The following is a 22,878-nucleotide window of genomic DNA, read 5'->3' on the forward strand; positions in this document are numbered from 1 at the left end:
TCTCTATTTATTTGATCACTTTTGTATCAAATCAATGTGTGGATATTTGTGTTCTTCCAAGAGTTCTACTCCATTGCTATCACTACTCATTTTGTTGTTCAAATTGTTCCAGGTTTGCCCATTGGGAGTCCCTTCAGGTTGTCCCCTTTGATGTGTTTGGATCTTTGCGTTTTACCTCGGTGCCCGCAGCTGGTGCTTGCTTGACTAGGACCTGCCCTGGGCAGGCTTGTATCCCCCTGGTGGATGGTGGGGCCATTTCAGCCCTCTGCCCACAGCTCAGGCAGCTTCTGGAAGATGTGTCCTATTAGAGCTGGTGGATCACTGCAGAGTGGCTCAGCTGGTGGCAGCTAAGAATCCTCTATCAGGGGAGCTGAATCCCTTTTCAGAAGGGGGTTGAAATGGCTGTTTTTCTGTTCTTGGAAACTGTCGAGCTGATTCCATGATACAGATCCTGGGCTTGGCAGGCCTACAATGAAGTGCTCCCGGCAAGGAGCCCCATGCTGGTCATAGACCAGGGCAAGGCTGAGAGCTCCCTGGGGGAGCGTGCAGGCAGGCATACATGTGTCACTGTGCCGGGGAACATCCAGGCACCCATGGCCCCACATACCTAGGGACAGTGATAGAGATAGAAGAATACCTCACTATTAACAATTGCCGTTTCTCAAAGTAACCAACCTTTGGACAAGCTCTGCCTATAAACAATTCATGTGTTCATCTTACTTAATCCTCTTAACCCTATAAGGTGTGTGTCTTGTGTCGGCCCCATTTTACAGATGAAGGAACTGAGGCAGCACAGAGTGGTTAAATAATTCATCATTAGGGCCCCGCCCCCCAACTTAGGGAGTGAAAGAGTTAGGAACCTAATTATGGCCCTCGGCCCAGACACCGGCTTCTCCCTTGGGAGCATGTGTATGACCACAGGTCCCCTGGGTGTGTCCACACAATTCCTTCTTGGAAGCTTATATAACCCTTTAGCAGGACACTGCCCCCCGAATTCAGTGGTTCCCCAAACCTCTGGACCAGCAGCATAAGCCTGCTAGGAATGCAGGGTCTCAGGCTTGGGCCCAGACCTGCTGAGTCAGAGGCTCTAGGATGGGCCCACCATTTGTGTTTAACACACATTACAGGTTTGAGATGCTCTGTCTGCAGGCAGGAACTTGTCACTGAATCAGGGGGCCCTTCAAACTGTTAGTCCCTGGCTTAATGGAGAGCTGTGGTTGAGAGGTAGTCCCTGAGCCTTCTCCAGACTTTGTCATCCCCTAGGTCAGGGCTGGACACAGGTCATGTCCCCCTTCTGGGCCTGCTTCTCTCCTGGCCAGTTAGGAGAAGTAAGTCTTCTGGGCCTAAAATCAAGGTGTTAGCAGGGCTGGTTTCCTTCTGGAACCTTCCAGCTCCAGGAGAGCATCCATTTCCTTGAGTTTTCTAGCTTCTGGAGGCTGCCTCCATGCCCATGATCCCTGCCTCTCGCCACATTGCCTTTATGTCCCCTGCTTCTTTTCTCACATTGCCTTCTTTCTCATCTGCAGTAGTTTTCTTCCTCTGCCACTCTTAGAAGGATGCCAGTGATGCTTTTAGTGTGAAATCCAGGATCATCTTCCGGTCTCAGGAACCTTAACTCAAATACATCTGCAAAGCCCCTTTTCCCACAGAAGGTGACATTCATGGGTTCCAAGGATTAGGACACAGACATCTCTGGGTGTCACCATTCAGCTCGTTTGTGCTCATAAAGTTTCAGTGGTGAAGCCTGGCATCACCCAGTAGAAGACAGTAAAGGGTGTCAATCATTTGTGCAGGGCCTACTAGGGCCAAGATCTGTACTGGAGCCTGGTTGGGCTGTATTAGTTGAGCTTCCTGATTGCCTGTGAAATGAGGTTATAATCTGCATCCTGTGGATGCAGACACTGAGGTTCAGAGAGGTGCACTGATTTTCACATGTCATCCGTGCAAGGTGGACCTGTTTGCTTCCCCTCAAGGGTTGAGGAGCCCACCTGCCCCTCAAAGCCCACCTCCTGCTAGGGTGGGCTCCGAGTGGCTACACACTATCCTGGTTCCTTCCCCCCAGGCCACAGGAGGAATACAGCCATTGGGCCCTGGGAAGCCCACCCCTTCATCCCCCGAGTGGGTGCCCCAGGTGGGAAACAGGATAAAGCCTAGAAGAAAAAATGGGCCCCCTGGCTGTGACTTTTCTGTGATCAATGTGGTCTGATCCTGTGGAGCACGCCATCCACCAAGCCCGTGCTGTAGCCACTCCTCCTCATCGTTGCCAAGTGCATCTAATTACACAAACATTGTGCAGCAAATGAGTTGCAGTGTCATCTCCCGTCCCACCTTCAGAGCCTCTGCAGCTGCTGGCACCCAAGGCCGCTGCCCATTGGCTCTCTTGGCCGCGGTGGGCATGGCTCCAGGGGGAGCGCCCCACCACTGGCCCCTCACCCTGCTACCTGGGCTTGAACCCAGGACTGAACGCACCAGCTTTGGGAGGTAACCATCTAATCAATCTGAACAGATAAACCCCAGTTTTCTCATCTATAAAAGTGCATGATAATAGTAACTATCCCATTGACTGAGTTATTTGAAAAATTAAATAGGGTAATACAAATAGCGTATTTGGAACTGTGTGGAAACTTGCCATGGACACATTGTGATTGCTGTTGTTATTTCTGTTGGCCTATTAGAGAGGGGTTCATTGTGGCAGAGGTAAGCCATGGCGTGACCTTGGAAGGGGATGCTGTCTGGGGGCTGTACCATGGGGAGGTGGGAAATGGGGCTGAAGAGGAACTGCTGGGGATGGAGGGAGGAGGGGTCTTCTCCCACCACCCCCTACCCTCCCCAGTTGAGGAATTTGGACTTTTTCATTTTGGTGACCAGGAGCAGGAGGGAGTGGTCTGATTCATTTTCAGGGTAATTGTAGGAGCTGCTAGAGGATGGGCAGAAGAAATGGGAGACCATAGGAAGGAGATGGGCTATAGCAATCACTGTGGTCAGACAGAGGAGGAGACTGGCCAGGGTTGGCCGCACACCTCCCCAAGCAGGCAGCTACTCATGGGAGGGGTAGGCAGTGGGTCTAGAGTGTGAAATCCACTCAGCACCACCCAACTGCACAGCTCCCTCATAGATAGCCATCCCACTTCCCAGCTCTCTCCAGACCCACCTTCCAGTCCCCTGGAGGTGCAAACCCACCACAGGCCTTGCACAGTTTATGAATGCTTAGGTGGTTCCTGAAGAGTAAATGGTCAGGACTGCTGATGCAGCCCCCGTCACCTGTGTAAACCACGGGTGATGGGGAGGCAGATGGATGGGAGGGTGTGTTTGCTGGTCAGGTGTGGTTCTTCTGTGACACCCCCACCTCACCATGGGCACGGGCTCCTGAGAATCCGAGAGTCCATTCTCAAGGGCAGGAGAGAAGGTCCTGTAGTCTCTCCATCACCTGGTGACTACTAGCAGGAAACAGGAGCTCTGTGGATGTCCTCCACCCCTGGCCCTTGGAACTAGGCTCAGCAGGTCACGTGGAGAACCAAGGCTGAGGTGGGGCACAGTGGGGCCCTCAGCTGGAGCCCCCACCTTCTCGGTGTGCATGGGAGTGGGGACTGCCTTGGGCCCAGATTCACTCACATGCTTGCAGGAAGGGCAGAAGCTCATATTCCTGGTGCAGGGGCTGGGTGGATTCTCAACTCGCCATGCTGTTTGTAGGGTCCTTACCATCCCAGTCCTGCCCTAGGGCTTCGTAGAGGACCAGTTCCAGCTGCTTGCAGCCCAGAAGGGCTAGAGAGACTAGCTCATGGAGCAGTTCTCATACTTGGCTGTAAATCTGAACTAGGATGTGTCTTAAAGATGCACATTCCTAGCCAGTGATCCCAGAGTGGTTGTGCAGAGTCATAGAGGTAGCAAGCATTTAGGCCTTTTCCCTCCGTGCTAACAACTCTGCGATAGGGGTGTTAAATATGCCCTGCTTCCTTTTCATCACCTTCTCACAGAAGCCCACAAGATGACCTGAATCTCTCCATATTCTCAGCCTGCAGAAGGAGATGTACATACAGGGACAAGAGAGGGAGGGAAGGAAAGGGGACAGACATAGCATCTCAACCGTAGGGAGGACAGTCGCCTCCATTCTCCACTCACCGGGCTCCATACCTGACCTCTGACATCCATGACCCCAGTACCTGCCTGGACTCCGGACCACCACTAATTGCTCCCCTGCATCAGCTGATCCTGAGCTGTGATTGGTGGACGATACTCCAGCAGTCCCAACCCAGGCCACGCTGCACAGAGAAGGAGCAGGGGGTAGGGTGGGGTTGTTGCTAAAGACAGGTGGCTCTGGGGCTTAGCCATCAGTTCATGGAAAGGCCACACGCTGACCCAGGTCCTGTCAGGAAAGAACAGGAATATCAGCTGGTGGGTGTGAGGGCTTCCACCTTCCACTACCCTCTGAATACTCTGTCACGTGTGCCAGTTGCCCAGCACCCACTGAGAGCCATCCAGGGTGTCTGAACCCTACCTCTTCCTGGTGACTGCACATGAATACAAATGGTCATCCCCACTTCTCTCAAGAAAGTAGTTTCTAGGCTGTTGCTGGCTGAGCTCATGAACCGTCAGGTCTGGATGGATCTGAAGATGGAGTTTTCCAAAGTCAGTGTTCCATCAAGATGGCATGCTCATAGCTTGATAAACACACAGCTGGCCTGGCTCGCAACTGACCTGCATTGTCCTGGGCCTCTAACAGCTCTGTTCTCAGCCAGCCACCAAGGGGAGCAGAAAGATATGTGGAAATTTTCTTGATTCTTGGCCCACACGCCAGGTTCACATTCAGAGGGGAACGGGCTTTATTTGTGTTTCAAGAAGAGCATTCTCTGCCCTCAGCAATCATGCATGCTTCTGTTGAGTGCGATGGGACAGAGGAAGAGATGTCTGAAGGGCATGTCTACCTGGCTCCTGGGCCAAGATGCTGGGTGGGCCCAGGGTTGCCCACCAGGGAAGGGCCTTGTCTTCCTTCATGTCAGTCGACACTGCCCTTCCTTCTCCAGGGAGTGCTCGTTAAAAGCTGTAAGGCTGACCACTTCTTCAGAGGAACTGCCCAGCAAGTGAACGTGGAACCTAGAAAACCCCTGGGACAAGGCAGTTTGTAGGGCAGCTCCCCCTCCTCCCATGGCTGTCTGAGAGTTGAGTGACAGGTTGATGTGGAACCTTGCCTCCTGGGGATGGGTGTGGCCCTTAAAGAGCCCTCAAGGCAGGTCCTTTCCTCTCTCTGGGCGGCAGGATGCTGGGCTCAGACTAACTGAGATGCAGTCACAGCAGCTTATGTCCAGCCCTCTGGATTATGTCATCTGCATAGCTCAGTCAGTAAAGCATCTGCCTGCAATGCAGCAGCCCTGCCTGGGTGGAAAAGATTCCTCTGGAGAAGGAAATGGCAACCTATTCCAGTATTCTTGCCTGGAGAATCCCATAGACAGAGGAGCCTGGCGAGGCTACAATCCGTGGGGTCGTGAGAGTTGGACACGACTTAGTGACTAAACCATCACAAACCCTCATCAGTACCACTTGAGCATCTTCACACCTGCTGGATACATGGGGTAAACTGAGGCATGACAATGTTGGCTGCTGTCCCCAGGGACGTTCTAGTAAGTAGCACAGCAGGGACTGGAACCCGGACAGTTTGACTCTAGAGGGCTCCTCTTTGCCCCAGTCCCTCTGTGGAAGTCCCTCACGCTTAGAGAGCTTCAGATCCCCAGCTCCAGGAACGTGCTCAGCAGCATGGGACAGACAGCTCATTTATAATGGAATCTGCCTGTAAAAGTTTAATGAGGAGCGTGTCTGATAAGGCAGCCTGCTCTTTGATCTCTGCTGAATGCCGGCCCTCGAAGAGGAGTTGTTGCCTGACTCTGGGCTTTGCGGAGAGCCGTGTGGTCAGCTGAGGGCAGGAGGGGCCCCAAGAGTGAAGCAAATCTTGATGTACAGAAATGAGGTGGGTCTGCAGCAGGGGAGGGTATGCAGAGCTGGCATGGGGAAGAGTTCCCCCAGGGAAAAGGTCCTGCCGGGTGGAGAGGTGATCTTTCTCATTTCTCTCCTGACCCACTGGGCCCCCATCATCTTGGGCTGTTCCCATCCTACACCCCCAGGGTGTAGGCAGTACAGCGTGAGGCCAGAGTTCAAATCCTATGCCGTCTATGTACCCTGTACATTCTTGGGCTGGCTGCGTAACCTCTAGAGCCTTGGTTTCCCCATCTCTAAAACAGAGACAAAACAATCCCCTTCATGGGGTGCTTGTGAGAATTAGGTGAGTGAGTAGTGTGAAACAGAGAACAGGTCCTGGTACCTGGTGGTTACTGGATAATGGCTTGCTCTTTTCACTCTCCTGTTGACACCAGAAGGAAACCCATGTTTTGTTCCAGGCAATCTGCTGGGTGCTGGGCAGATTATGTTCTGTCCAGTCTTCTCAAATGCCCTGTGAATTGCATGATAATTCTTCCCCATTCACAGAGCAGAAAATTTGAGGTTTCCAGAATTTAAGGGCTTCCCAAGATCACTCAGCCAGAAAGTGAGATCTAACCCTCAAGCCTGAGATCTTCTTTCTGCTGTGATTATTTTCAGGGAGGAAGGGGCATCTCATTGTAGGTCTTAGGGCTATGGTGTGTTATCTGTGCTATAATCAATCCAAAGGAATTAATCACTAACAGTAAAATCTCAGGTGTTGGTGGACAGATTGGCCTTTGACCTGGGGGTTCTTTTTCCACTGCTTGTGTCCATGTCGTTCACTCTGGGTGAAGGCTGATGCCAGTGCCCAGAATGCATCCATTTATTGAGCTTAATTCTTTCCTGCTGGATTTATCTGTGTCCCAAGGGCGATCACTCAGGGTCACTCCTGCCAGCCTTAGTCCACATCTGTTGAGGGAATCTGTGAGCAGTGAACTGCCCCTCAGTCCTGTTGCAGCTGCTCTCCAAGCCTTCATTACTGCAGCCAGCATTGCTGCATCAATGATGTGCTCCGGGACCCATGGAGAAGTGTATCTGGCACTGTGGGAGCCCATTCTTTCGTCTTCCCCTTCCAGGAGCTGCACTCCTGACATGTGGACTTAACCTGTCCTGCCCAAGCAGAGCGGCGTTTAGTTGTTGCTTCCCTCAGTGGGGAATTTCTCAGCACCTTTTCATTTGATGACACTCACCTACTGCCTTCAATGTGCTAGCCTTGCACCGGGCATGAGGGATGTGGCCCAAGGAGATGCAATCTTGGTACCCACAGATGGCTCCTGGCCTGGGAGGGGGAGGTAGGGCAGTTACAGGGTGATGTGCTTGGGTGGGGTGGTAGGGGAAACGGGGAACCCAGAGCACCAGGAAGCCAAGAGTGGCAAGCATTTATCAGCAGGAAGGCACAGAGGCTTGTCTCTGCCCGCATGACTTCTGGCCCCAGCCTGCTGGGGTGTGGGGGGAGCTCCCAGCCTTTCTGGAGTTGCCCTTGTCCTGATGAGGGGCCTCGACTCCCAGGCCCTTTTCAAAGCACATACTAATGCATTCGGAAGCTTGGTAAAAATTGGCAGCACACCCACCTCTAAGAAGACAAGATGTCTTATCTAAACTATTTGGGATTATCCATTTAGCTTTGACAAGCAGCCAGGAAAGGAAATTCCACACACCCCTTTGGCTGGCCCAGGCCAGAGTCGAAGAATTCTCACTGGAGAGGAGATCCCCTCTATGTAGCCCACCCTCCACCCAGGCCTTTTCTCCTTGCTTAAACCCAGACTCCAGGAAAGCCTAACAAAGCCCCTCTCCCAACCCCGAGACCGAGTGTCTCACTCCCACCCATAGCTCCCCTTCCAGCCCCCTGCATTTGCCCTGTGATGAGACCATCCCCATAAAGCCATGACTTTCTGGAAGGTTCTACTCAGCTGTGCTCAGTCAAGGGTGACTTGTCTTACAGAAGCAGGATCCACATACCTAGAGCTGTCCCACACCTTAGGTACCTTGTGCTGTGCTTAGTTGCTCAGTCGTGTTCGACTCTTTGTGACCCCATAGACTGCAGCCCACCAGGCTAGTCTGTCCATAGGGATTCTCCAGGCAAGAATACTGGAGTGGGTTGCCATGCCCTCCTCCAGGGGATCTTTCCAACCCAGGGATCAAACCCAGGTCTCCCACATTGCAGGCAGATTGTTTACTGACTGAGCCATCAAGGAAGCCCAAGAATACTAGAGTGGGTAGCCTATCCCTTCTCCAGGGGATCTTCCCGACCCAGGAATTGAACCAGGGTCTCCTGCTTTGCAGGTGGATTCTTGATCAGCTGAGCTACCAGGGAAGCCCCCAGGTACCTTGTAGGGGGGTGCTAATCCAGTTGCCTCCCAAAACATGTGGATGGAATCCATCACCTCTCTGTCCCCCACCCAGCTCAGCCTGCACATATCAACAAGTGATCAGTTTGCTAGGGAAAAAAGCCTCCTTGATACTCCCCTCTTGTTTTTTCTGCTTTGGGGGTTTGGAAGTTTGAAAACGCTGATAACCTTCCCATCCTTCTGCTCTGATGAAAAGAAAATGTGATAAAGGGTGAGTGATTGAATTAAGCCCGGTTGTTTGTGTGGCTAGGTCTTAACCAAATCCATCTGTATGGCCTCCTTTGTAGGCGCAATTTTATAACCTAATTTCCCTACCCAAACATCGGTGTTTACTTAGCAAGAAATCTGCTCTTTGTCAGCTGAACACAGTGATTTCTTTATTATGGGTCTGCCCTGCGTAGGGAGTGACAGCTGAGAGCTGGCGCTCAGCTAGGTCTGGTGGAGCATGTGGGTCTCTACAGGGTGAGCGGAATGTCTGAAGGATTACATGTATACACAGATGTCTGTCTGTCACAGAGCAGGGTTAGGGTGAGGCTTAGCTGAGTCTGGCCAGGAGGGAACCTGGCAGCAGACAGATGGAGTGGCCAAGATGAGCCCACCAAGTAACCCTGAAGGCAACCACTGGACCTTTCAGCAGCCCTCACAGATTCTCCATGACCGCCCTGTGGTCTCTCCACTCCCCAACCCAGAACTTCCGTCCACTCAGCCAGCTTCTACCCAGCCACCTTTTTAAAAAGTTGGTCTTATTACTTTGAAGACGTACAGGAAAATAGCAGAAGCATGGTTATGATGTAAAGAGTAACAATACGCATTGGTTCCCTGCCCTGCCCAAGGATGGGGGATGTGCTGGCATCCTCGGGACGCTGTGTGCCCCTCCAGGGTCCTCCTTGGAGCTCCCTGTATCTTGGAGTTATCACCTTCCTGCATCTGTAACAGTTCTACATGGTGTCTGCTGTTCAGTTGTTGAGTTGCATCTGATTCTGCAACCCCATGGACTGCACCACGTCAGGCTCCTCTGTCTTCCATATCTCCCGAAGTTTGCTCAAATTCATGTCCATTGAGACCTGGTGTCTGACTCTCCTAATAATACATTGTTTGGTTTTGCTCTGTGTGCTTTATATAAATAGAATTGTTGCAGATGGATTCTTGGGAAATCTGATTTCACAGGTCACAGAATGTTCCAGAGAGTCATCGCATTGATGCATGTGCTCTGAATTTGTGAATTCTCACTGCTCTGAAGCAATCTGGCCTGACAGGCACCTGAGATGCATCTGTTCTTTTGCTATCTTGAACATCATTGCAGTGAATGCTCTAACACTGATCTCCGGGGCTCGAGTACTGCCCGTTCTTTAGAATAAATGTGTGTCTGAGAATGAAATTGCTAAGTCACAGGGTATTCATGTGTTAACCCTCCTAGATGTTGCCAGACGTTTTTCCGAGCCACTCCCACCAGCGAGGTTCAAGGACTCAGCCTGTTCCACATCCTTGTTCCCAGGGTGATGTCATACACATTTTAATTTTTGCCAAAACGGCATCTCCTATGATTCGATTTTTCCATTTCCTTTGTCACTAATGAAGCTGAATACATCCTTTCATATGTTTGTGAAGTGAACTGAAGTCGCTCAGTCGTGTCCGACTCTTTGCGACCCCATGGACACCAGGCTTCTCCATCCATGGGATTTTCTAGGCAAGAGTACTGGAGTGGGTTGCCATTTCCTTCTCCAGGGAATCTTCCCGACCCAGGGATCGAACCTAGGTCTCCTGCGTTGTAGACAGACGCTTTACCGTCTGAGCCACCGTTTGCCAATAATATTTCCTTCTCATGAAATGCCTGTTCAGTTCTTTTGCCCATTATTCTACGGAGTTGTCTTTTTCCTACTCATCTCACTAAGCTTTTTATATATTAAGGCTACTCATTTTGTGGTTGATTACCTGTGTTGCAAATATCTTCTTCCAGCCTGTGCCTGGTCTCTCTGCTCCTGTAATGAAGCATCTGGGTGAAGGGACATTCCTATTATAACCTGGCACAGCTTACTGACCCTTCCTTCATGAGTTTCCCCACATGCTCTCTCACAACCCAGCTGTCTGATCTGAGCTTCAGCCCCTGGACTTTGCTAACTGTTTCCTGATTTGACCCACCTTTTTTTTCAACTCTTCTATCACAGAACACCAGGCCTGCACCACTCACTGACTCCTTTCCATTCCCCTGTGAGAGTTGAGGCCCAACTCAGATGCCACCTCCTACAGGAAGCCTTCTCACATTACCCCAGAAGAGTGAATGAAACCTTTCCTTCCCACCCCTCTTTTGGCTGTAGCACCTTGTGTACTGTTTGTGGGCTACAGTGTCCACACTCCCTCCCTAATCCCAGAGGTCCCAGCATGGTGATTGTTTTTTATTGAAGAATAGTTGATTTACAATATTGTGTTAGTTTCAAGTATAGAGCAAAGTTGTTCAGTTATATATATTCTTTTTCAGATTGTTTTACATTATATAGGTTATTACAACACATTGAATATAGTTTCCTGTGCTATGCAATAGGACTTTATTGTTTATCTGTTTTATATATAGTAGTGTGTTAATCCCAAACTCCTAATTTATCCCTCCCAACCCTTCCTCTTTGATAACCATAAGTTTGTTTTCTAAGTCTGTGTGCCTGTTCCTGTTGTATTATTTTTTAGAGTTCACATGTAAGTGGTATCATATGATATTTGTCATTGTTTGGCTTACTTCACTTAGTACAGTAATGTTCATGTGGCTGCAGATGGCATTATTTCATCCCTGTTAATGGCTGAGTAATATTCCTCTGTGTGTGTGTGTGTGTGTGTGTGTGTGTGTGTGTGTGTGTGTGTACCACATCTTCTTTGTCCATTCCTCTGTTGATGAACACTTAAGTTGCTTCCATGTCTTGGTTGTTGTACATAGTCCAGCATGGTGATTTTGTCAAGGCACCAAAGTGAACTTTAGGTTGGGTTGGGGGAAGGAGCTAGGGGATTGTCTTTTCCTAACAGCTTGTCATTACTGGGACCACATGACACTCAGGCACTTGGCTTAGATCTGTGTGTGGGGGAGGGGGCTCAGAGTGGACCCAGGGAAGGTCAGGGTTGACCAAACACTCCTGGTTCAGCACATATCGCTCAGGTTGACAGCCACTTGCCCTACTTTCTGGCTGTGAAGTCCTGGCTGAGTCTTCTTCCAACCCTTTGGTAACCATAAGTTTGTTTTCTGTCTATAAGTCTGTGTCTATTCTGTATATAGATTCATTTGTATCATATTTTAGAGCTGTCAGAGACCCGCCCGGTGTTGTCAGAGACCCACACTCTTCAGCTGGCAGAGGCAACGATGGGTGACCACAGGAACAAATCAGTGACTGGCTGGCTGCTTTGGCCGAGCTCCTTTTCGCAGGTGTCCTTTTGCTGTTTTGTAGAGCCGCCCCCCTGGTGGCTCAGCGGTAAAGAATCTGCCTGTTGGAGACATGGGTTTGATCCCTGGGTGAGGAAGATCTCCTGGAGAAGGGAATGGCAACCCACTCCAGTATTCTTGCTTCAAAAATCTCATGGACAGAGGACCCTGGCAGGCTACAGTCCATGGAGTCACAAAAGAGTTGGAAATGACTTAGCAGCTAAAACAACAAGAGCATCCCCCATGTGGACAGAGTGCAGTTCAGATGCACCAGGATGTGCCGGTTGGTCTCTGATTTAGGGAGAGGTAACTCTCCAGTGACTTTCAAGGGAACTCACTGTACCTGTCTTTATAATTGCAAACCCCCATAGTTTATTTTGAAAAGGACTTGATTTCTGGAACTTTTGAAATCAATGTGTGAAAAAGGTGGTAAGCAAACTTGCCAAGGTACAGTTTCCATATAACAGAAATGAAAGAAAACCAGACAAGCAAGAAACAACACAAACAAAACCAATAAACAAAAGCCTTGGAGAGGAGATTGAACTCCATGCAGCAGGGCATGATGGAGCTCCATTTCTTTTCTTTTTAAAAAATTCTTTTTATGTTTTTATGGTTGTATCAGGTCTTCTTTGCGGCACGCAGGCTTCTCTCTAGTTGTGGCACGTGGGCTCCAGAGTGCAATCACCTGAGATCCTGCACTGGAAGGCGGATTCTCAGCCACTGGACCACCAGGGAACTCCCCCTGGAGCGCTCTTTCTATCTGTTCGTAGGCCAAAGGCTTGCCGGGCAGGGATGCCTGTGAGAACAGACCTGTGCCCTCCCTGGCCCCGGGTGCTAAGAGCCCCAGTTTAGGGAAGAGCAGAGCTCAGAAGACCAGGCCAATTTAGGAAATTCATTTGCTTTCTGGCACATCAATGGCCCTGAGGTCACCTGCCTGGTGTTTCTGAGTAAGCGGGTCCTTGGCCTGGGTGACTTGGTCACAGCAGAGGGTCATGGCCTCCCCACTCTGAGCCCATTGATCCTGCCCATGGCCCTGGGATCCTGGTGGGTGGCAGCAGCTCATCCCAAAGGCAGGACCTGTGCATACAAGCAAGCAGTCCCTGGGGCAGGCAGGGTTGGCATGTCAGGGCTGTGTGCAGGGCGCGTTCAGCTAAGGGGAGCCAGTGACAGTGTAATCCAGGCGGCTGGCAGGAAGGCATGCTCCAGAGCCCTGTGACACAGGGGGGATGGAACACAACCCTCAGACCCCCTCCCCCACACCCCAACCCTGGTGTGAAGGGGAGCTCCTTTTCCTGGCCTGCCTGCCACTGATGGAGTACCCACTGTGGTGAGGCTACTCCCGGAAATAGCACACTGTCTCTGCTCTCTAAGAGCTGACCATCTCGGAAGAAGTGTGACAGTAATAATGACAGCAACTCCTCCCATCCCAGGGGCCTTCTCCACACCAGCACAGTATGCTTGACACACCTTCCTAGCTCCTAGCAAGTTACCACCAACTCCGTGGCTTGTAACAATACCGATTTCTTCTTTTATGGTTCTGGAGGCTCTGGAGGGAGTCCCTTCCTGGCCTCTTCTAGTCTCTGGCGTGGCCAATACCCCTTGGCTTGTGGCCACATCCCTACAGCCTCTGCCCTAGAGTTACATTGCCTCCTACTCTTCTGGGTCAGGTTTCCACCTGCCTGGCCTCTCTTAACACTTGTGCTGGCATTTAGCATCCACCCAGATAATCCATAGGGCTTCCCTGATGGCTCGGTGGATAAAGAATCTGCCTACAATGCAGGAGACCCGGGTTCAATCCCTGGGTTAGGAAGATCCCCTGGAGGAGGAAAATGGCAACCCACTCCAGTATTCTTGCTTGGAAAATCCCATGGACACAGTAGCCTGGTGGGCTACAGTCCAAAGGGTCACAAAGGGTTGGACATGACTGAGTGACTAAGCACAGATAACCCATAATCTCATCTCAACATCCTCACCTTAATCACATCCTTAAGATGTTCCCCCCCCCCAAATACAGTAATTTCATAGGCTCTAAGGATTAGGACATGGAGACATCTTTGAAAGACATCAGCTTCCCACACTTGGCTCCTTTCCACTCCTCACTCGTATTTGTAAGAGTGCTTCTGTGAGTGCTCTTTCTGGATGAAGAAGCAGGTTCAGAGAGGGGCATGACTTGTTCCAAGGCCCGTGGTCAAAAGTGAGGCAAGGAACCCCTGTCTTCTGCTATAATGCCTTGCTCTACACTGGACACACTCACAAGTTCATCCATCCATCCATGTCATTCATTGTTCATTATTCACTCATTCATCCATTATCCATCATCCATCCATCTATCCATCCATTCATTCTTTCAAAAGGTTGAGCACATGTGTGCCCCTGACTGCACAGGGCCTGGTGCTGGGGGAGGAAGTGAGAGGAAGTGGGCCTGGAGTCTGCCACTGGGGCTGCCTGTCCACTGGGGACACAGGCCCCATGTGACCCCATCACTGCAGGTGCCTGATGACTAGCCATGATGGACATGCTCAGGGTCCGGGGAAGGAACTGTCCTCCACATCCAGGGCAGGGTAGGGATGAAGAGAAAAAAGGTGTGAATGGAAAAGCAGGTGTCCGGGGCCAGATCCCTGAGGAGGAGCAAGGCAGGGCCCAGGACCAGAGAGAAAACCATGAGGGAACATGCAGGTTCAGGAGGGGGACGTAGGCAGTAGACCACGCAGGCTTGTGGGGTCCTGGTGCCATGAAGGCCATCAGTCACCCCAAGAAGCAGGCTGGAGGGGAGGTTTGAAGGCCTGTAGCCCCAAATGGCCAGACCACTCCTTTCTCCCCCTCAGTGAGGCTCTTGGGCCAGGCCGGGATAGAGTGATGCCCAGCACTGGGTCCCAGTGTTCTGCCGACTGTCACTGTGGGTGTCAGTCATGCTGTCTGTGAAATAAGACATGGAAGGCATTCCCTTCCTATTTCTGGCCCTTCGGAGCGCACGGGAAAAGGTCTGTGAATATAACTGGCAGCAGGAATGTCTCTGGGTGGCCAAGGGTCCTTCCTTCTGGCTGCTGACCCCCGCCTGCGCAAACCTGCTCTGACGGCTGGTGCTGAGTCTGGGTGAGTCAGCACCCTCAGCTCTGCATTGTTCTCCTCTCCAAACAGGTACCTTGGGTGGGGTCCAGGGCCCCCAATCCCCAAATGAAGGGGCACGTTGGTTCCTGCCCAACGCCTTGGCTCAGACTGTACCAGGGGTCAGATACACCCCCCCACCTCCTCCCATCAGCACAGACTCATTCAGCTCCACAGCCCGGCGGAAGCCAACACCCTCTAGAAACGCACCTTGTTGTGCCAGCGCCCAGGGATGGCGCCCATCCCCAAGGGTCTAGGCGTGCTTGCTCAAGTCCAGCCAGCTTGAGCTGCTGTGCACACGGACGTGCAGGGCTCCCATCACCATGCCTTCCCTTTCATCTCCCTCCAACACTGGCGCTCAGCACTTGGGGAGGGAGGGACCCAGGGCTGGATGCTGGGAGAGGCGGGCGGGGTCCTCTCCTCCACCCTCTGAGTGCCTTCCATTTGCTCATCTGTTAAATGTAAGAGAAGAGACAGTGGGCACAGGCCAAGCACCTGCTTGTCACCCAGGAATACAGCACACAGTTTCTGTACTGAGCTCTTTCTGTCTCCCAGCTGCCCAGCCTGCTGGTGAGGGTGCGGATTGCAGACCAAGGTCCACAAAAAGTAGCAGAGCCGTAATTCAGACCCGGAGAGTCCAGACTCTGCCTACCTGTGTGACAGCTCCCCTCCGCCAGCGCCCCCATCCCCAGGGTCCAGTCAAAGCCATGTCTGTAAAGGGACACCCAACAGGACTTCTCGGAGGCAGAGACAGCTGTGTTGGGGTCTTACCTGTCCATGCGCTCTTGACAGCATCAGAGGACCGAGCCTGTCTTCCCAGAGTCAGAAAACGCTCGGCCACTTACAGCTCTGCAACCTGGGGCCAGGCTCCTAACTGCCCCCAACGCGGACAATAAGACCTACGTTGAAGAGTTTCTGAACCTGCTGCACGCTGTTGGCCTCTAGCGCACGTTGACCACATGGTGAATGGCACCTTTCCTGGCAGTGCCCACTTGGACTGAAATGGCAATGGGCCAGTTGGTCTCCACTTGCTTTTTTCCTGCTCCTCTTTATCCTTTTCCTCCTTTCTTTCCCTGGCTGGTAGCCTGGCCCTGAAACTTTGTCCAGGGGCTTTGCAGGCCCTTCCCAAGGGGAAGGGAAGAAAAGAAGAAAGCGCTGATGTTGGGAGGAACCACAGGACTCCTGTCCTGCAGCAGAATCAGCCCAGAGAGGCTGGGCCCCGCTGCTCGTCGCACACACACAGACACGCACATACACAGAGACACACACAGACACAGATAGAGACACACACACACACACACACAGAGACATGCATGCACACATACACTGACATGCGCACATAGACACACACACAAACACGCACAGACACACGTACACACAGACACACTCATGAGGAGGCAGGAGGTAGTTGGCCATTCCTCTTACCCAGACTCCTGCTTGTACATCGTGCCCAGACACAGAAGGGCCAGCACAGCTGCCCTTGCTGCCCAGCAGCTGTGGGCAGAATGCCTGCAGGCCAAAGGGTGTCAGGCCCGAAGAACCACAGCTCGAGTCTGCCTTGCAGGAAACCAGGCCCCAGATCTCTCGGGCAGGGGGAGTCAGGGGAGGCTGCATTAGTCAAGGCTCGCCTTGACAAGCCTTGGCAGTTGCCTAAGACAGAAAAAGTCAGCTGGAACTGGTTGAAACAAACAAACAAATGAACCGGCTCAGAGAACTGGAAAGGACGAGGATATTAGCTTCTGGTGGACTTCTCTCGTGGCTCAGTGGTAAAGAATCCACTTGCCAATGCAGGGGACACAGGTTTGATCCCTGGGTTGGGAAGATCCCCTGGAGAAGGAAATTGCAACCCACTCCAGTATTCCTGCCTGGGAAATCCCATGAACAGAGGAGCCTGGCAGGCTACAATCCATGAGGGTCCCAAAAGAGTCAGACACGATTTAGCACCCAAACACCAACAGCTAGCTTCCAGTAAAGCCAGATCCCTATCCAGGGGCTCAAGTCAAGAAATTTATTCCATGACTCTCAGCTCTGATGCTTGTGTTTCCTCAGCTCTGTTCCTGGCCTTGCCCCTCAAAGCCCTCAGCGGCTCCACACTTATGTCCTACCTGCACAACAACACCTGTGGACAGAGCACACTTCTTTCCCAAAAATTTCAGTCAAATCTGCTGTTTTGGGCACATGCCCATCTCCAGTGGTGCCTGGGGATTTGGGATACTCTGACCATCTGAGCTGGGGTCACGTGCCCCCACCCAGAGCAGAAGAAGAGAAGCAGATCCAACATAGATCCAGCCCGAAGTTCTCTGTGGACTCTGCCACTCCCCCCAGGATATAACCTTTGCAAAATTGTTCTTACATTCCAGCCCTTCTTTGCACTTGCTTCCTTTATTTTTAATATACTTCCCCCATAAACTCCTTCTCGGTTCCTCCTCTAGAACCCAAACCAAATGTCACCTTCTCTGAGAAGCCTTCAGGCAGAGTTAGGGAATTTGTTCCTCTGCTGGAATCTTTTTGTGTGTGTGTGTGTGTTTTATTTTTTTATTTTTTTTAAATTTTATTTTATTTAACTTTACCATATTGTATTGGTTTTGCCATAGATCAAAATGACTCTTCCACATGTATACATGTGTTCCCCATCCTGAACCCTCCTCCCTCCTCCCTTCCCATACCCTCCCTCTGGGTCGTCCCAGTGCACCAGCCCCAAGCATCCAGTATCGTGCATTGAACCTGAACTGGCGACTCGTTTCATATGTGATATTATACATATTTAAATGCCATTCTCCCAAATCATCCCACCCTCTCCCTCTCCCACAGAGTCCAAAAGACTGTTCTATACATCAGTGTCTCTTTTGCTGTCTCGTATACAGGGAACAAGGCAGGGGGAGGAGAAATCAAGTTCTTCTGTTCCTGGGTGCTGTCCCTTCCCTGGTCCTGTGCCCACCAGAGCCCTGCTCACAAAGAACTGCAGTCATCAAGAGCACCTGCCTCTCTGCTAGGGGACCCTCTTGGATTGATTGTGGTTCCAATACTTGCTCTCTTAGTGACCTTGGGTGAAGTACCTAGCCTTTCTGAGAGTGTTCTCATCTGTAAAATAGACATAAGGTGCCAACTTTGTGGATTTTTTATTGAGATTATTAAAGGAAAAACATGCATGTGACTCCCTGGCAGCTGACACCCAGCCTTGATGCAGTGCCAGGTCAGGGCACAGCTAAGGGGGGCAGTGCAAAGGGGACATCCAGGGAGGCTTCCCAGAGGAAGTGTCTAGACTGTTACCTGTAGCTGTGTTGTTAATGGGCCTGTTGTCTTGGGTCCTGGGAGCCTAGGTCAGCAGATGCTCCACACCCAAAGTTGGCTGGTGGCTCAGAAGGGAAGGGAAGGGACTTAATGCTTATTTAGCTGCTCCATGTCCCCAGCGCAAATCTTTGTGTACCACCTGGTGAGGTGCCAGGGATGGGCAGCATCCTAGCCTCAGACACCCAGATGAGTGAAAGGATCGGGGTTGGCCCCGGCCTGGGTCCCCCTGGACAGCCCCCAGAACCCAGTCCTGCTCTGCGTTGCCCAGACTCACATTTGGTTCTGTCTCTCCTGGGAAGCTCTGCTGGCCCAGACCCCTCTCCCAGGCCTGGCACTGGAAGCCCTCCTGTCACTGGAAGAGCAGGGGATGTTCTGTGCACCCCATCATCAGCTCTGCGGTAAGCTGACCCATCTCACGGCCAGCCCCTGTTGAATCTGCTTCAGGACAGGGTAGTGGTCTCTCTGAGCTTCCTGCCGTGTCACACCAAGGGGACAGGGAGACCTTGGCCCTGTTCCCCGCTGGGGCAGGAAGGACCTGGGCTGAGGGCAGCGTGGTTGTGGGAGTGAGGACTTGGAGCTGGAATTGAATCCTGCCCTTGTCGCTGGCAACATGGCGTGGGGGTGACTCCCGTCCCTGGACCCGGAGCCCTTGTGGGTAAAGTACAGTTGTTGGTGCCAGAGTTTTCATGTCTCCTCCCAGAGGCCATCAGCCCCTGCTTCCTTCACAGGCTGCTGTTTTGAAGTCAGCAAGGCATCCCTGAGGGGAGGGGTTGGCGTGGAAGAAACTCAAGTTCCCTATCTCCTTGGTGAAGAATGTGATGGGAAGGGGATGATGGAGGTCGCTGCCCTCCAAAGGATGGTGACAGAGGTGTGGAGACAAGAGTGCCAGCTCCTTGATGTACAGACTCGGGCCCGACCTGCCACCTCTGGGCCCAACCGCTGAGGCTGCACAGGATTCCAGTCCCGCCGAGGCAGCTCCCCAGTGGGGTGCACGTTACCATGACAAGACCCCTTCCAGCCTCCTGCTTGGCCAGTGGGATGTTGTCACCATGGACAGACAGGGGCTGCCGTGTGCCCTCCATGTGTTCCTTTAAACCCCTCCGTAATCACCCATTTGTCTGGGGTCCATGCGCCCCACAGGGTGACCTGATACTAGGGAGGCCTGACCAGGCCACTTAGGGCCACTAGCTTCATCAATAACAGACTGCTTTAAGCTCGATGCCAGCCAGCCTCCCTGCGAGCCCTTGAACTTGCCCTGCGTTGAATTGTCTGGGGGAGGACCCCAGCTCTGAGGACTCACTCACTGAAGGTGCATCACTTGCTCACTCCTCTTGCAGTGACACTTGGCCTCTGTGGCCGGAGCAGAGCCGTCTCTGATCCCTGGACTCAGTGCAGTTTCCTCACAGGCAGCCCGGGCTCTTAGTAGTAGTCGCTCAGTTGTGTCTGACTCTGTGACCCCACAGACTGCAGCTTGCCAGGCTCCTCTGTCCATGGGATTCTCCAGGCAAGAATGGTGGAATGGATTGTCATTCCCTTCTCCAGAGGATCTTCCTGACCCAGGGATCGAACCCAGGTCTCCTGCATTGCAGGCAGGTTCTTTATCACTTGAGCTACAAGGAAGCCCCCTGGGCTCTTAGGGCAGGTTGTGAGTGAGAAGGGCTGGAGGCTATGACTGACAGCAGAGGCTCCCCTCTGCCAAGCTCAGGACCTGGCTCAGGTGTGTCGCCATCGCTGGCTTTGAAAATAACTCTGAATGACTGTGGGATGTCAGCTGCCCGCCGGGCACTTGATGCAGCAGTGCCTGGGACACGCCTTGCTCCTGGATAGAACCTGGTTACCTGGCAAGCACACCTGCCCACCTAAGACGAGAATCATGCCTCCTTGAGGGGAGCAGAGAGCTTGTGCCAGGGGGAGGGGCTTCAGGGAGGGCACTACTGATTGGGTCCCTGGACCCGGGCCTGCAGGCAGGAGAAGAAATTGCCCTGACAAGGTATAGGGTGCAGGTTGGCTGAGAATTGACGTGAGCAAAAGCACTGCAACAAGGAGGCGGCTTGGCAGGTTCATTGTATCTGTATGTCCCTTGCAAGTCACATCTGCCAAAGCTCCAAAATATGCACTTCCCTCCTGGTCCATTGGTTAAGAATCTGCCTTCCAATGCGGGGGATGAGGGTTCGATCCTTGGTCAGGGAACGAAGATCCCACATGCCACCGGGCAACTAAGCCCATACACTACAACTAGAGAAGCCCACGTGCCACAACAAAGAGCCAGCGCAGCAAAAAGCAAAACCCTCGAAAGTGACGTAGCAGAGTGCGTACACCTAGGCGGGTGGAGTGGCCTCTGAGCGGGGAGTTTGTGTAACGCAGATGTTAAGACATCCGGACGTCACCTGTTTGGGTTCTGGTGTGTGCTCTGTCATAAGCACAATTGTCATGCCCTGTTGCACACAATCAGTAATTAGCTCTAGTTTACTGCAGCCACAAACAAATCATGCCTTCTCTGAAGTAACTGGTTCTCACAGTGCCTTTTCACACACCCGACATAACGGTTTTGAGGGCTTCCCTGGCACGTGTGGATTTTGCCCTCAAATGTGGTCCTGATGCTGTAATAACAGCTCTCATTTGTTGACTGATAGCTGCGTCTCAGGCGCTGTTTGAGGGACTTCCATCCTCACAGCAACCCTATGAAATGGGTACTGTTGTTACCCCTATTTTGCAGATGAGAGAACTGAGCCTTGGTGAGGTTGAATAACTGAGCACAGTGTGGCTGAGCTGGTGAAGGCTGAGTTCTGTTTTTTTAAAACAAATTTGTATTGAAATGTAGTTCATTTATAATGTTGTGTTAGTTTCAGGTGTACAGCAAGTGACTCAGTTACATGTATAAGATTCTTTACCATTGTAAATTATTACAAGATACTGAGTATAGTTTCCTGTGCTGTACAGTAGGTCTTTGTTGATTACCTATTTTATATGTAATTGTGTGTATATTTTAATCCCAAATTCCTAATTTATCCCTCCCCCCAACCTTTCTCCTTTGATGATCATAAGTTTGTTTTCTCTGTGGGTCTATTTTGTAAGTTTATTCATATCATTTTTTATATTCCACATATAAGTGATATCATATGATATTTCTCTGTCTGACTTACTTCACTTAATATGATGGTCTCTAGGTCCATTCATGTCTCTGCAAGTGACACAATTTCATTCCTTTTTATGGCTGACTAATATTTCATTGTATATATGTACCACGTATTCTTTATCCATTCATCTGTTGACGGACATTTAGATTACTTTCAAGTCTTGGCTTTTGTGAAGAGTTCTGGTATGAACATAGAGGTGCATACGTATTTTTGAATTAGAGTTTTATCCAAGCCCAGGAGTGGGATTGCCGGATCATATGGTTCTTTTATTTTTATTTTTTTAAGGAACCTCCATGCTGTTCTTTAGAGTGGCTGAGAGTCAAATGCAGATTGATCAGAACCTCCTGCAAGGCTGACAGATTGGTCTGAACACATTCTTTGCACTGTGTGAAGTCAGAGAGGTCCCTATTTTCTGAAAAATTAAAAACGAAATCTTGGTAAATTTGGTTTCCAGTGACTTAGTTGTGGTTTCCCAGCAGCTCCCCCCATCTGATTTTTCTTTAACATGAGCACGTTTTGGAGCAGGTGACCTCAGAACACCCCTGCAGCTAACATGCTCACAGCTGCCTGGAGGCCCCTGGGGCCGGGCCCGTCCTTCTGTCAAGTGGAGCAGGCACCTTCTGCGAGGCTGACCGTGGAAATGGGCCGCAGCCACGCCAGGCGCGTCCCTGGCTGGTGTCAGAGAAGAGAGACTCAGGGAAGGTCTCCTGTATTGCAGGTGGATTCTTTGACTGAACTATGAGGGGAGCCCAAAGAATGCTTGAGTGGGTTGCCGTGCCCTCCTGCAGGGGATCTTCCCAGCCCAGGGATCAAACCCGGGGTTCCTGCATTGCAGGCAGATTCTTTACCACTGAGACACCGGGGAAGCCCAGGTGTCTTTCCTGAATTGGCAGACTGGTTCTTTACCATTAGCGCCACCTGGGAAGCCCATTTCCATGGTCTGTTTTCCACACCGGTTGGTAGGAGGCGTGCGTCTGTCCATTAACAGAGACTTACTTGTTAACGCCTCCAGCCCTGAGCAGGCCATGGGGAAGCAGTGGCGGGAGCTCGCAGGTGTGTGGCCTGCCGAGCTTGTGGCCCAGCAGATCCAGTCCCATGTATGCAGAATTTCATCACTGACATGAGATGCGTGGGTGGTCAGCCGCACCAGCCTCGAGAGCTTTCCACCTGCACTGACTGGCTCATGTGTTAATATGAGAGTTGAGACTCTGTGTGAAAGGTGACCAAGAGACGTTAGTGCATGAAATAAACGTGTGGTTGCTCATTGGTTCTGCTGCTTGATGGGGTTCCCCATGCTTCCTCCTGGGTGGGCCACACTTTCTTATAACACTGTCGTTTCTCTCTGCAGGCCTCCCGCCCTGAGCGGCAGCCCTGTCATCTCTGATATCTCATTGATTCGGCTTTCCCCACACCCTGCCGGCCCTGGGGAGTCCCCCTTCAACGCCCCCCACCCGTACGTGAGCCCCCACATGGACCATTACCTGCGGGCTGTGCACGGCAGCCCAACACATCCCGCCATCTCTGCAGCCAGGGGCCTCAGCCCCGCGGATGGTGAGTAGGAAGGCCTGAGGTACAGGTTCAGAGGGGGCGATGCTAACTCAGATGCTGTGTGTTTCTCTCCCTTGTCCGT

The 22,878-nt window shown here is 51.7% G+C and overlaps 1 protein-coding gene across 4 annotated transcripts in view; it reads left to right on the plus strand.

The window, feature by feature from the left end:
* Positions 1 to 22,878, plus strand: part of GLI2 (GLI family zinc finger 2) — a 261,060-nt gene that overhangs the window by 201,124 nt on the left and 37,058 nt on the right. For all 4 annotated transcript variants that reach the window (XM_027562690.1, XM_027562698.1, XM_027562681.1 and 1 more), the window contains one exon: positions 22,597 to 22,799. In XM_027562690.1, coding sequence (XP_027418491.1) covers positions 22,597 to 22,799 — 203 coding nt within the window. The remainder of the gene's footprint in view (positions 1 to 22,596; positions 22,800 to 22,878) is intronic.

The sequence above is a fragment of the Bos indicus x Bos taurus genome, chromosome 2 (assembly GCF_003369695.1).
Source record: "Bos indicus x Bos taurus breed Angus x Brahman F1 hybrid chromosome 2, Bos_hybrid_MaternalHap_v2.0, whole genome shotgun sequence".
Classification (NCBI taxonomy): domain Eukaryota; kingdom Metazoa; phylum Chordata; class Mammalia; order Artiodactyla; family Bovidae; genus Bos; species Bos indicus x Bos taurus.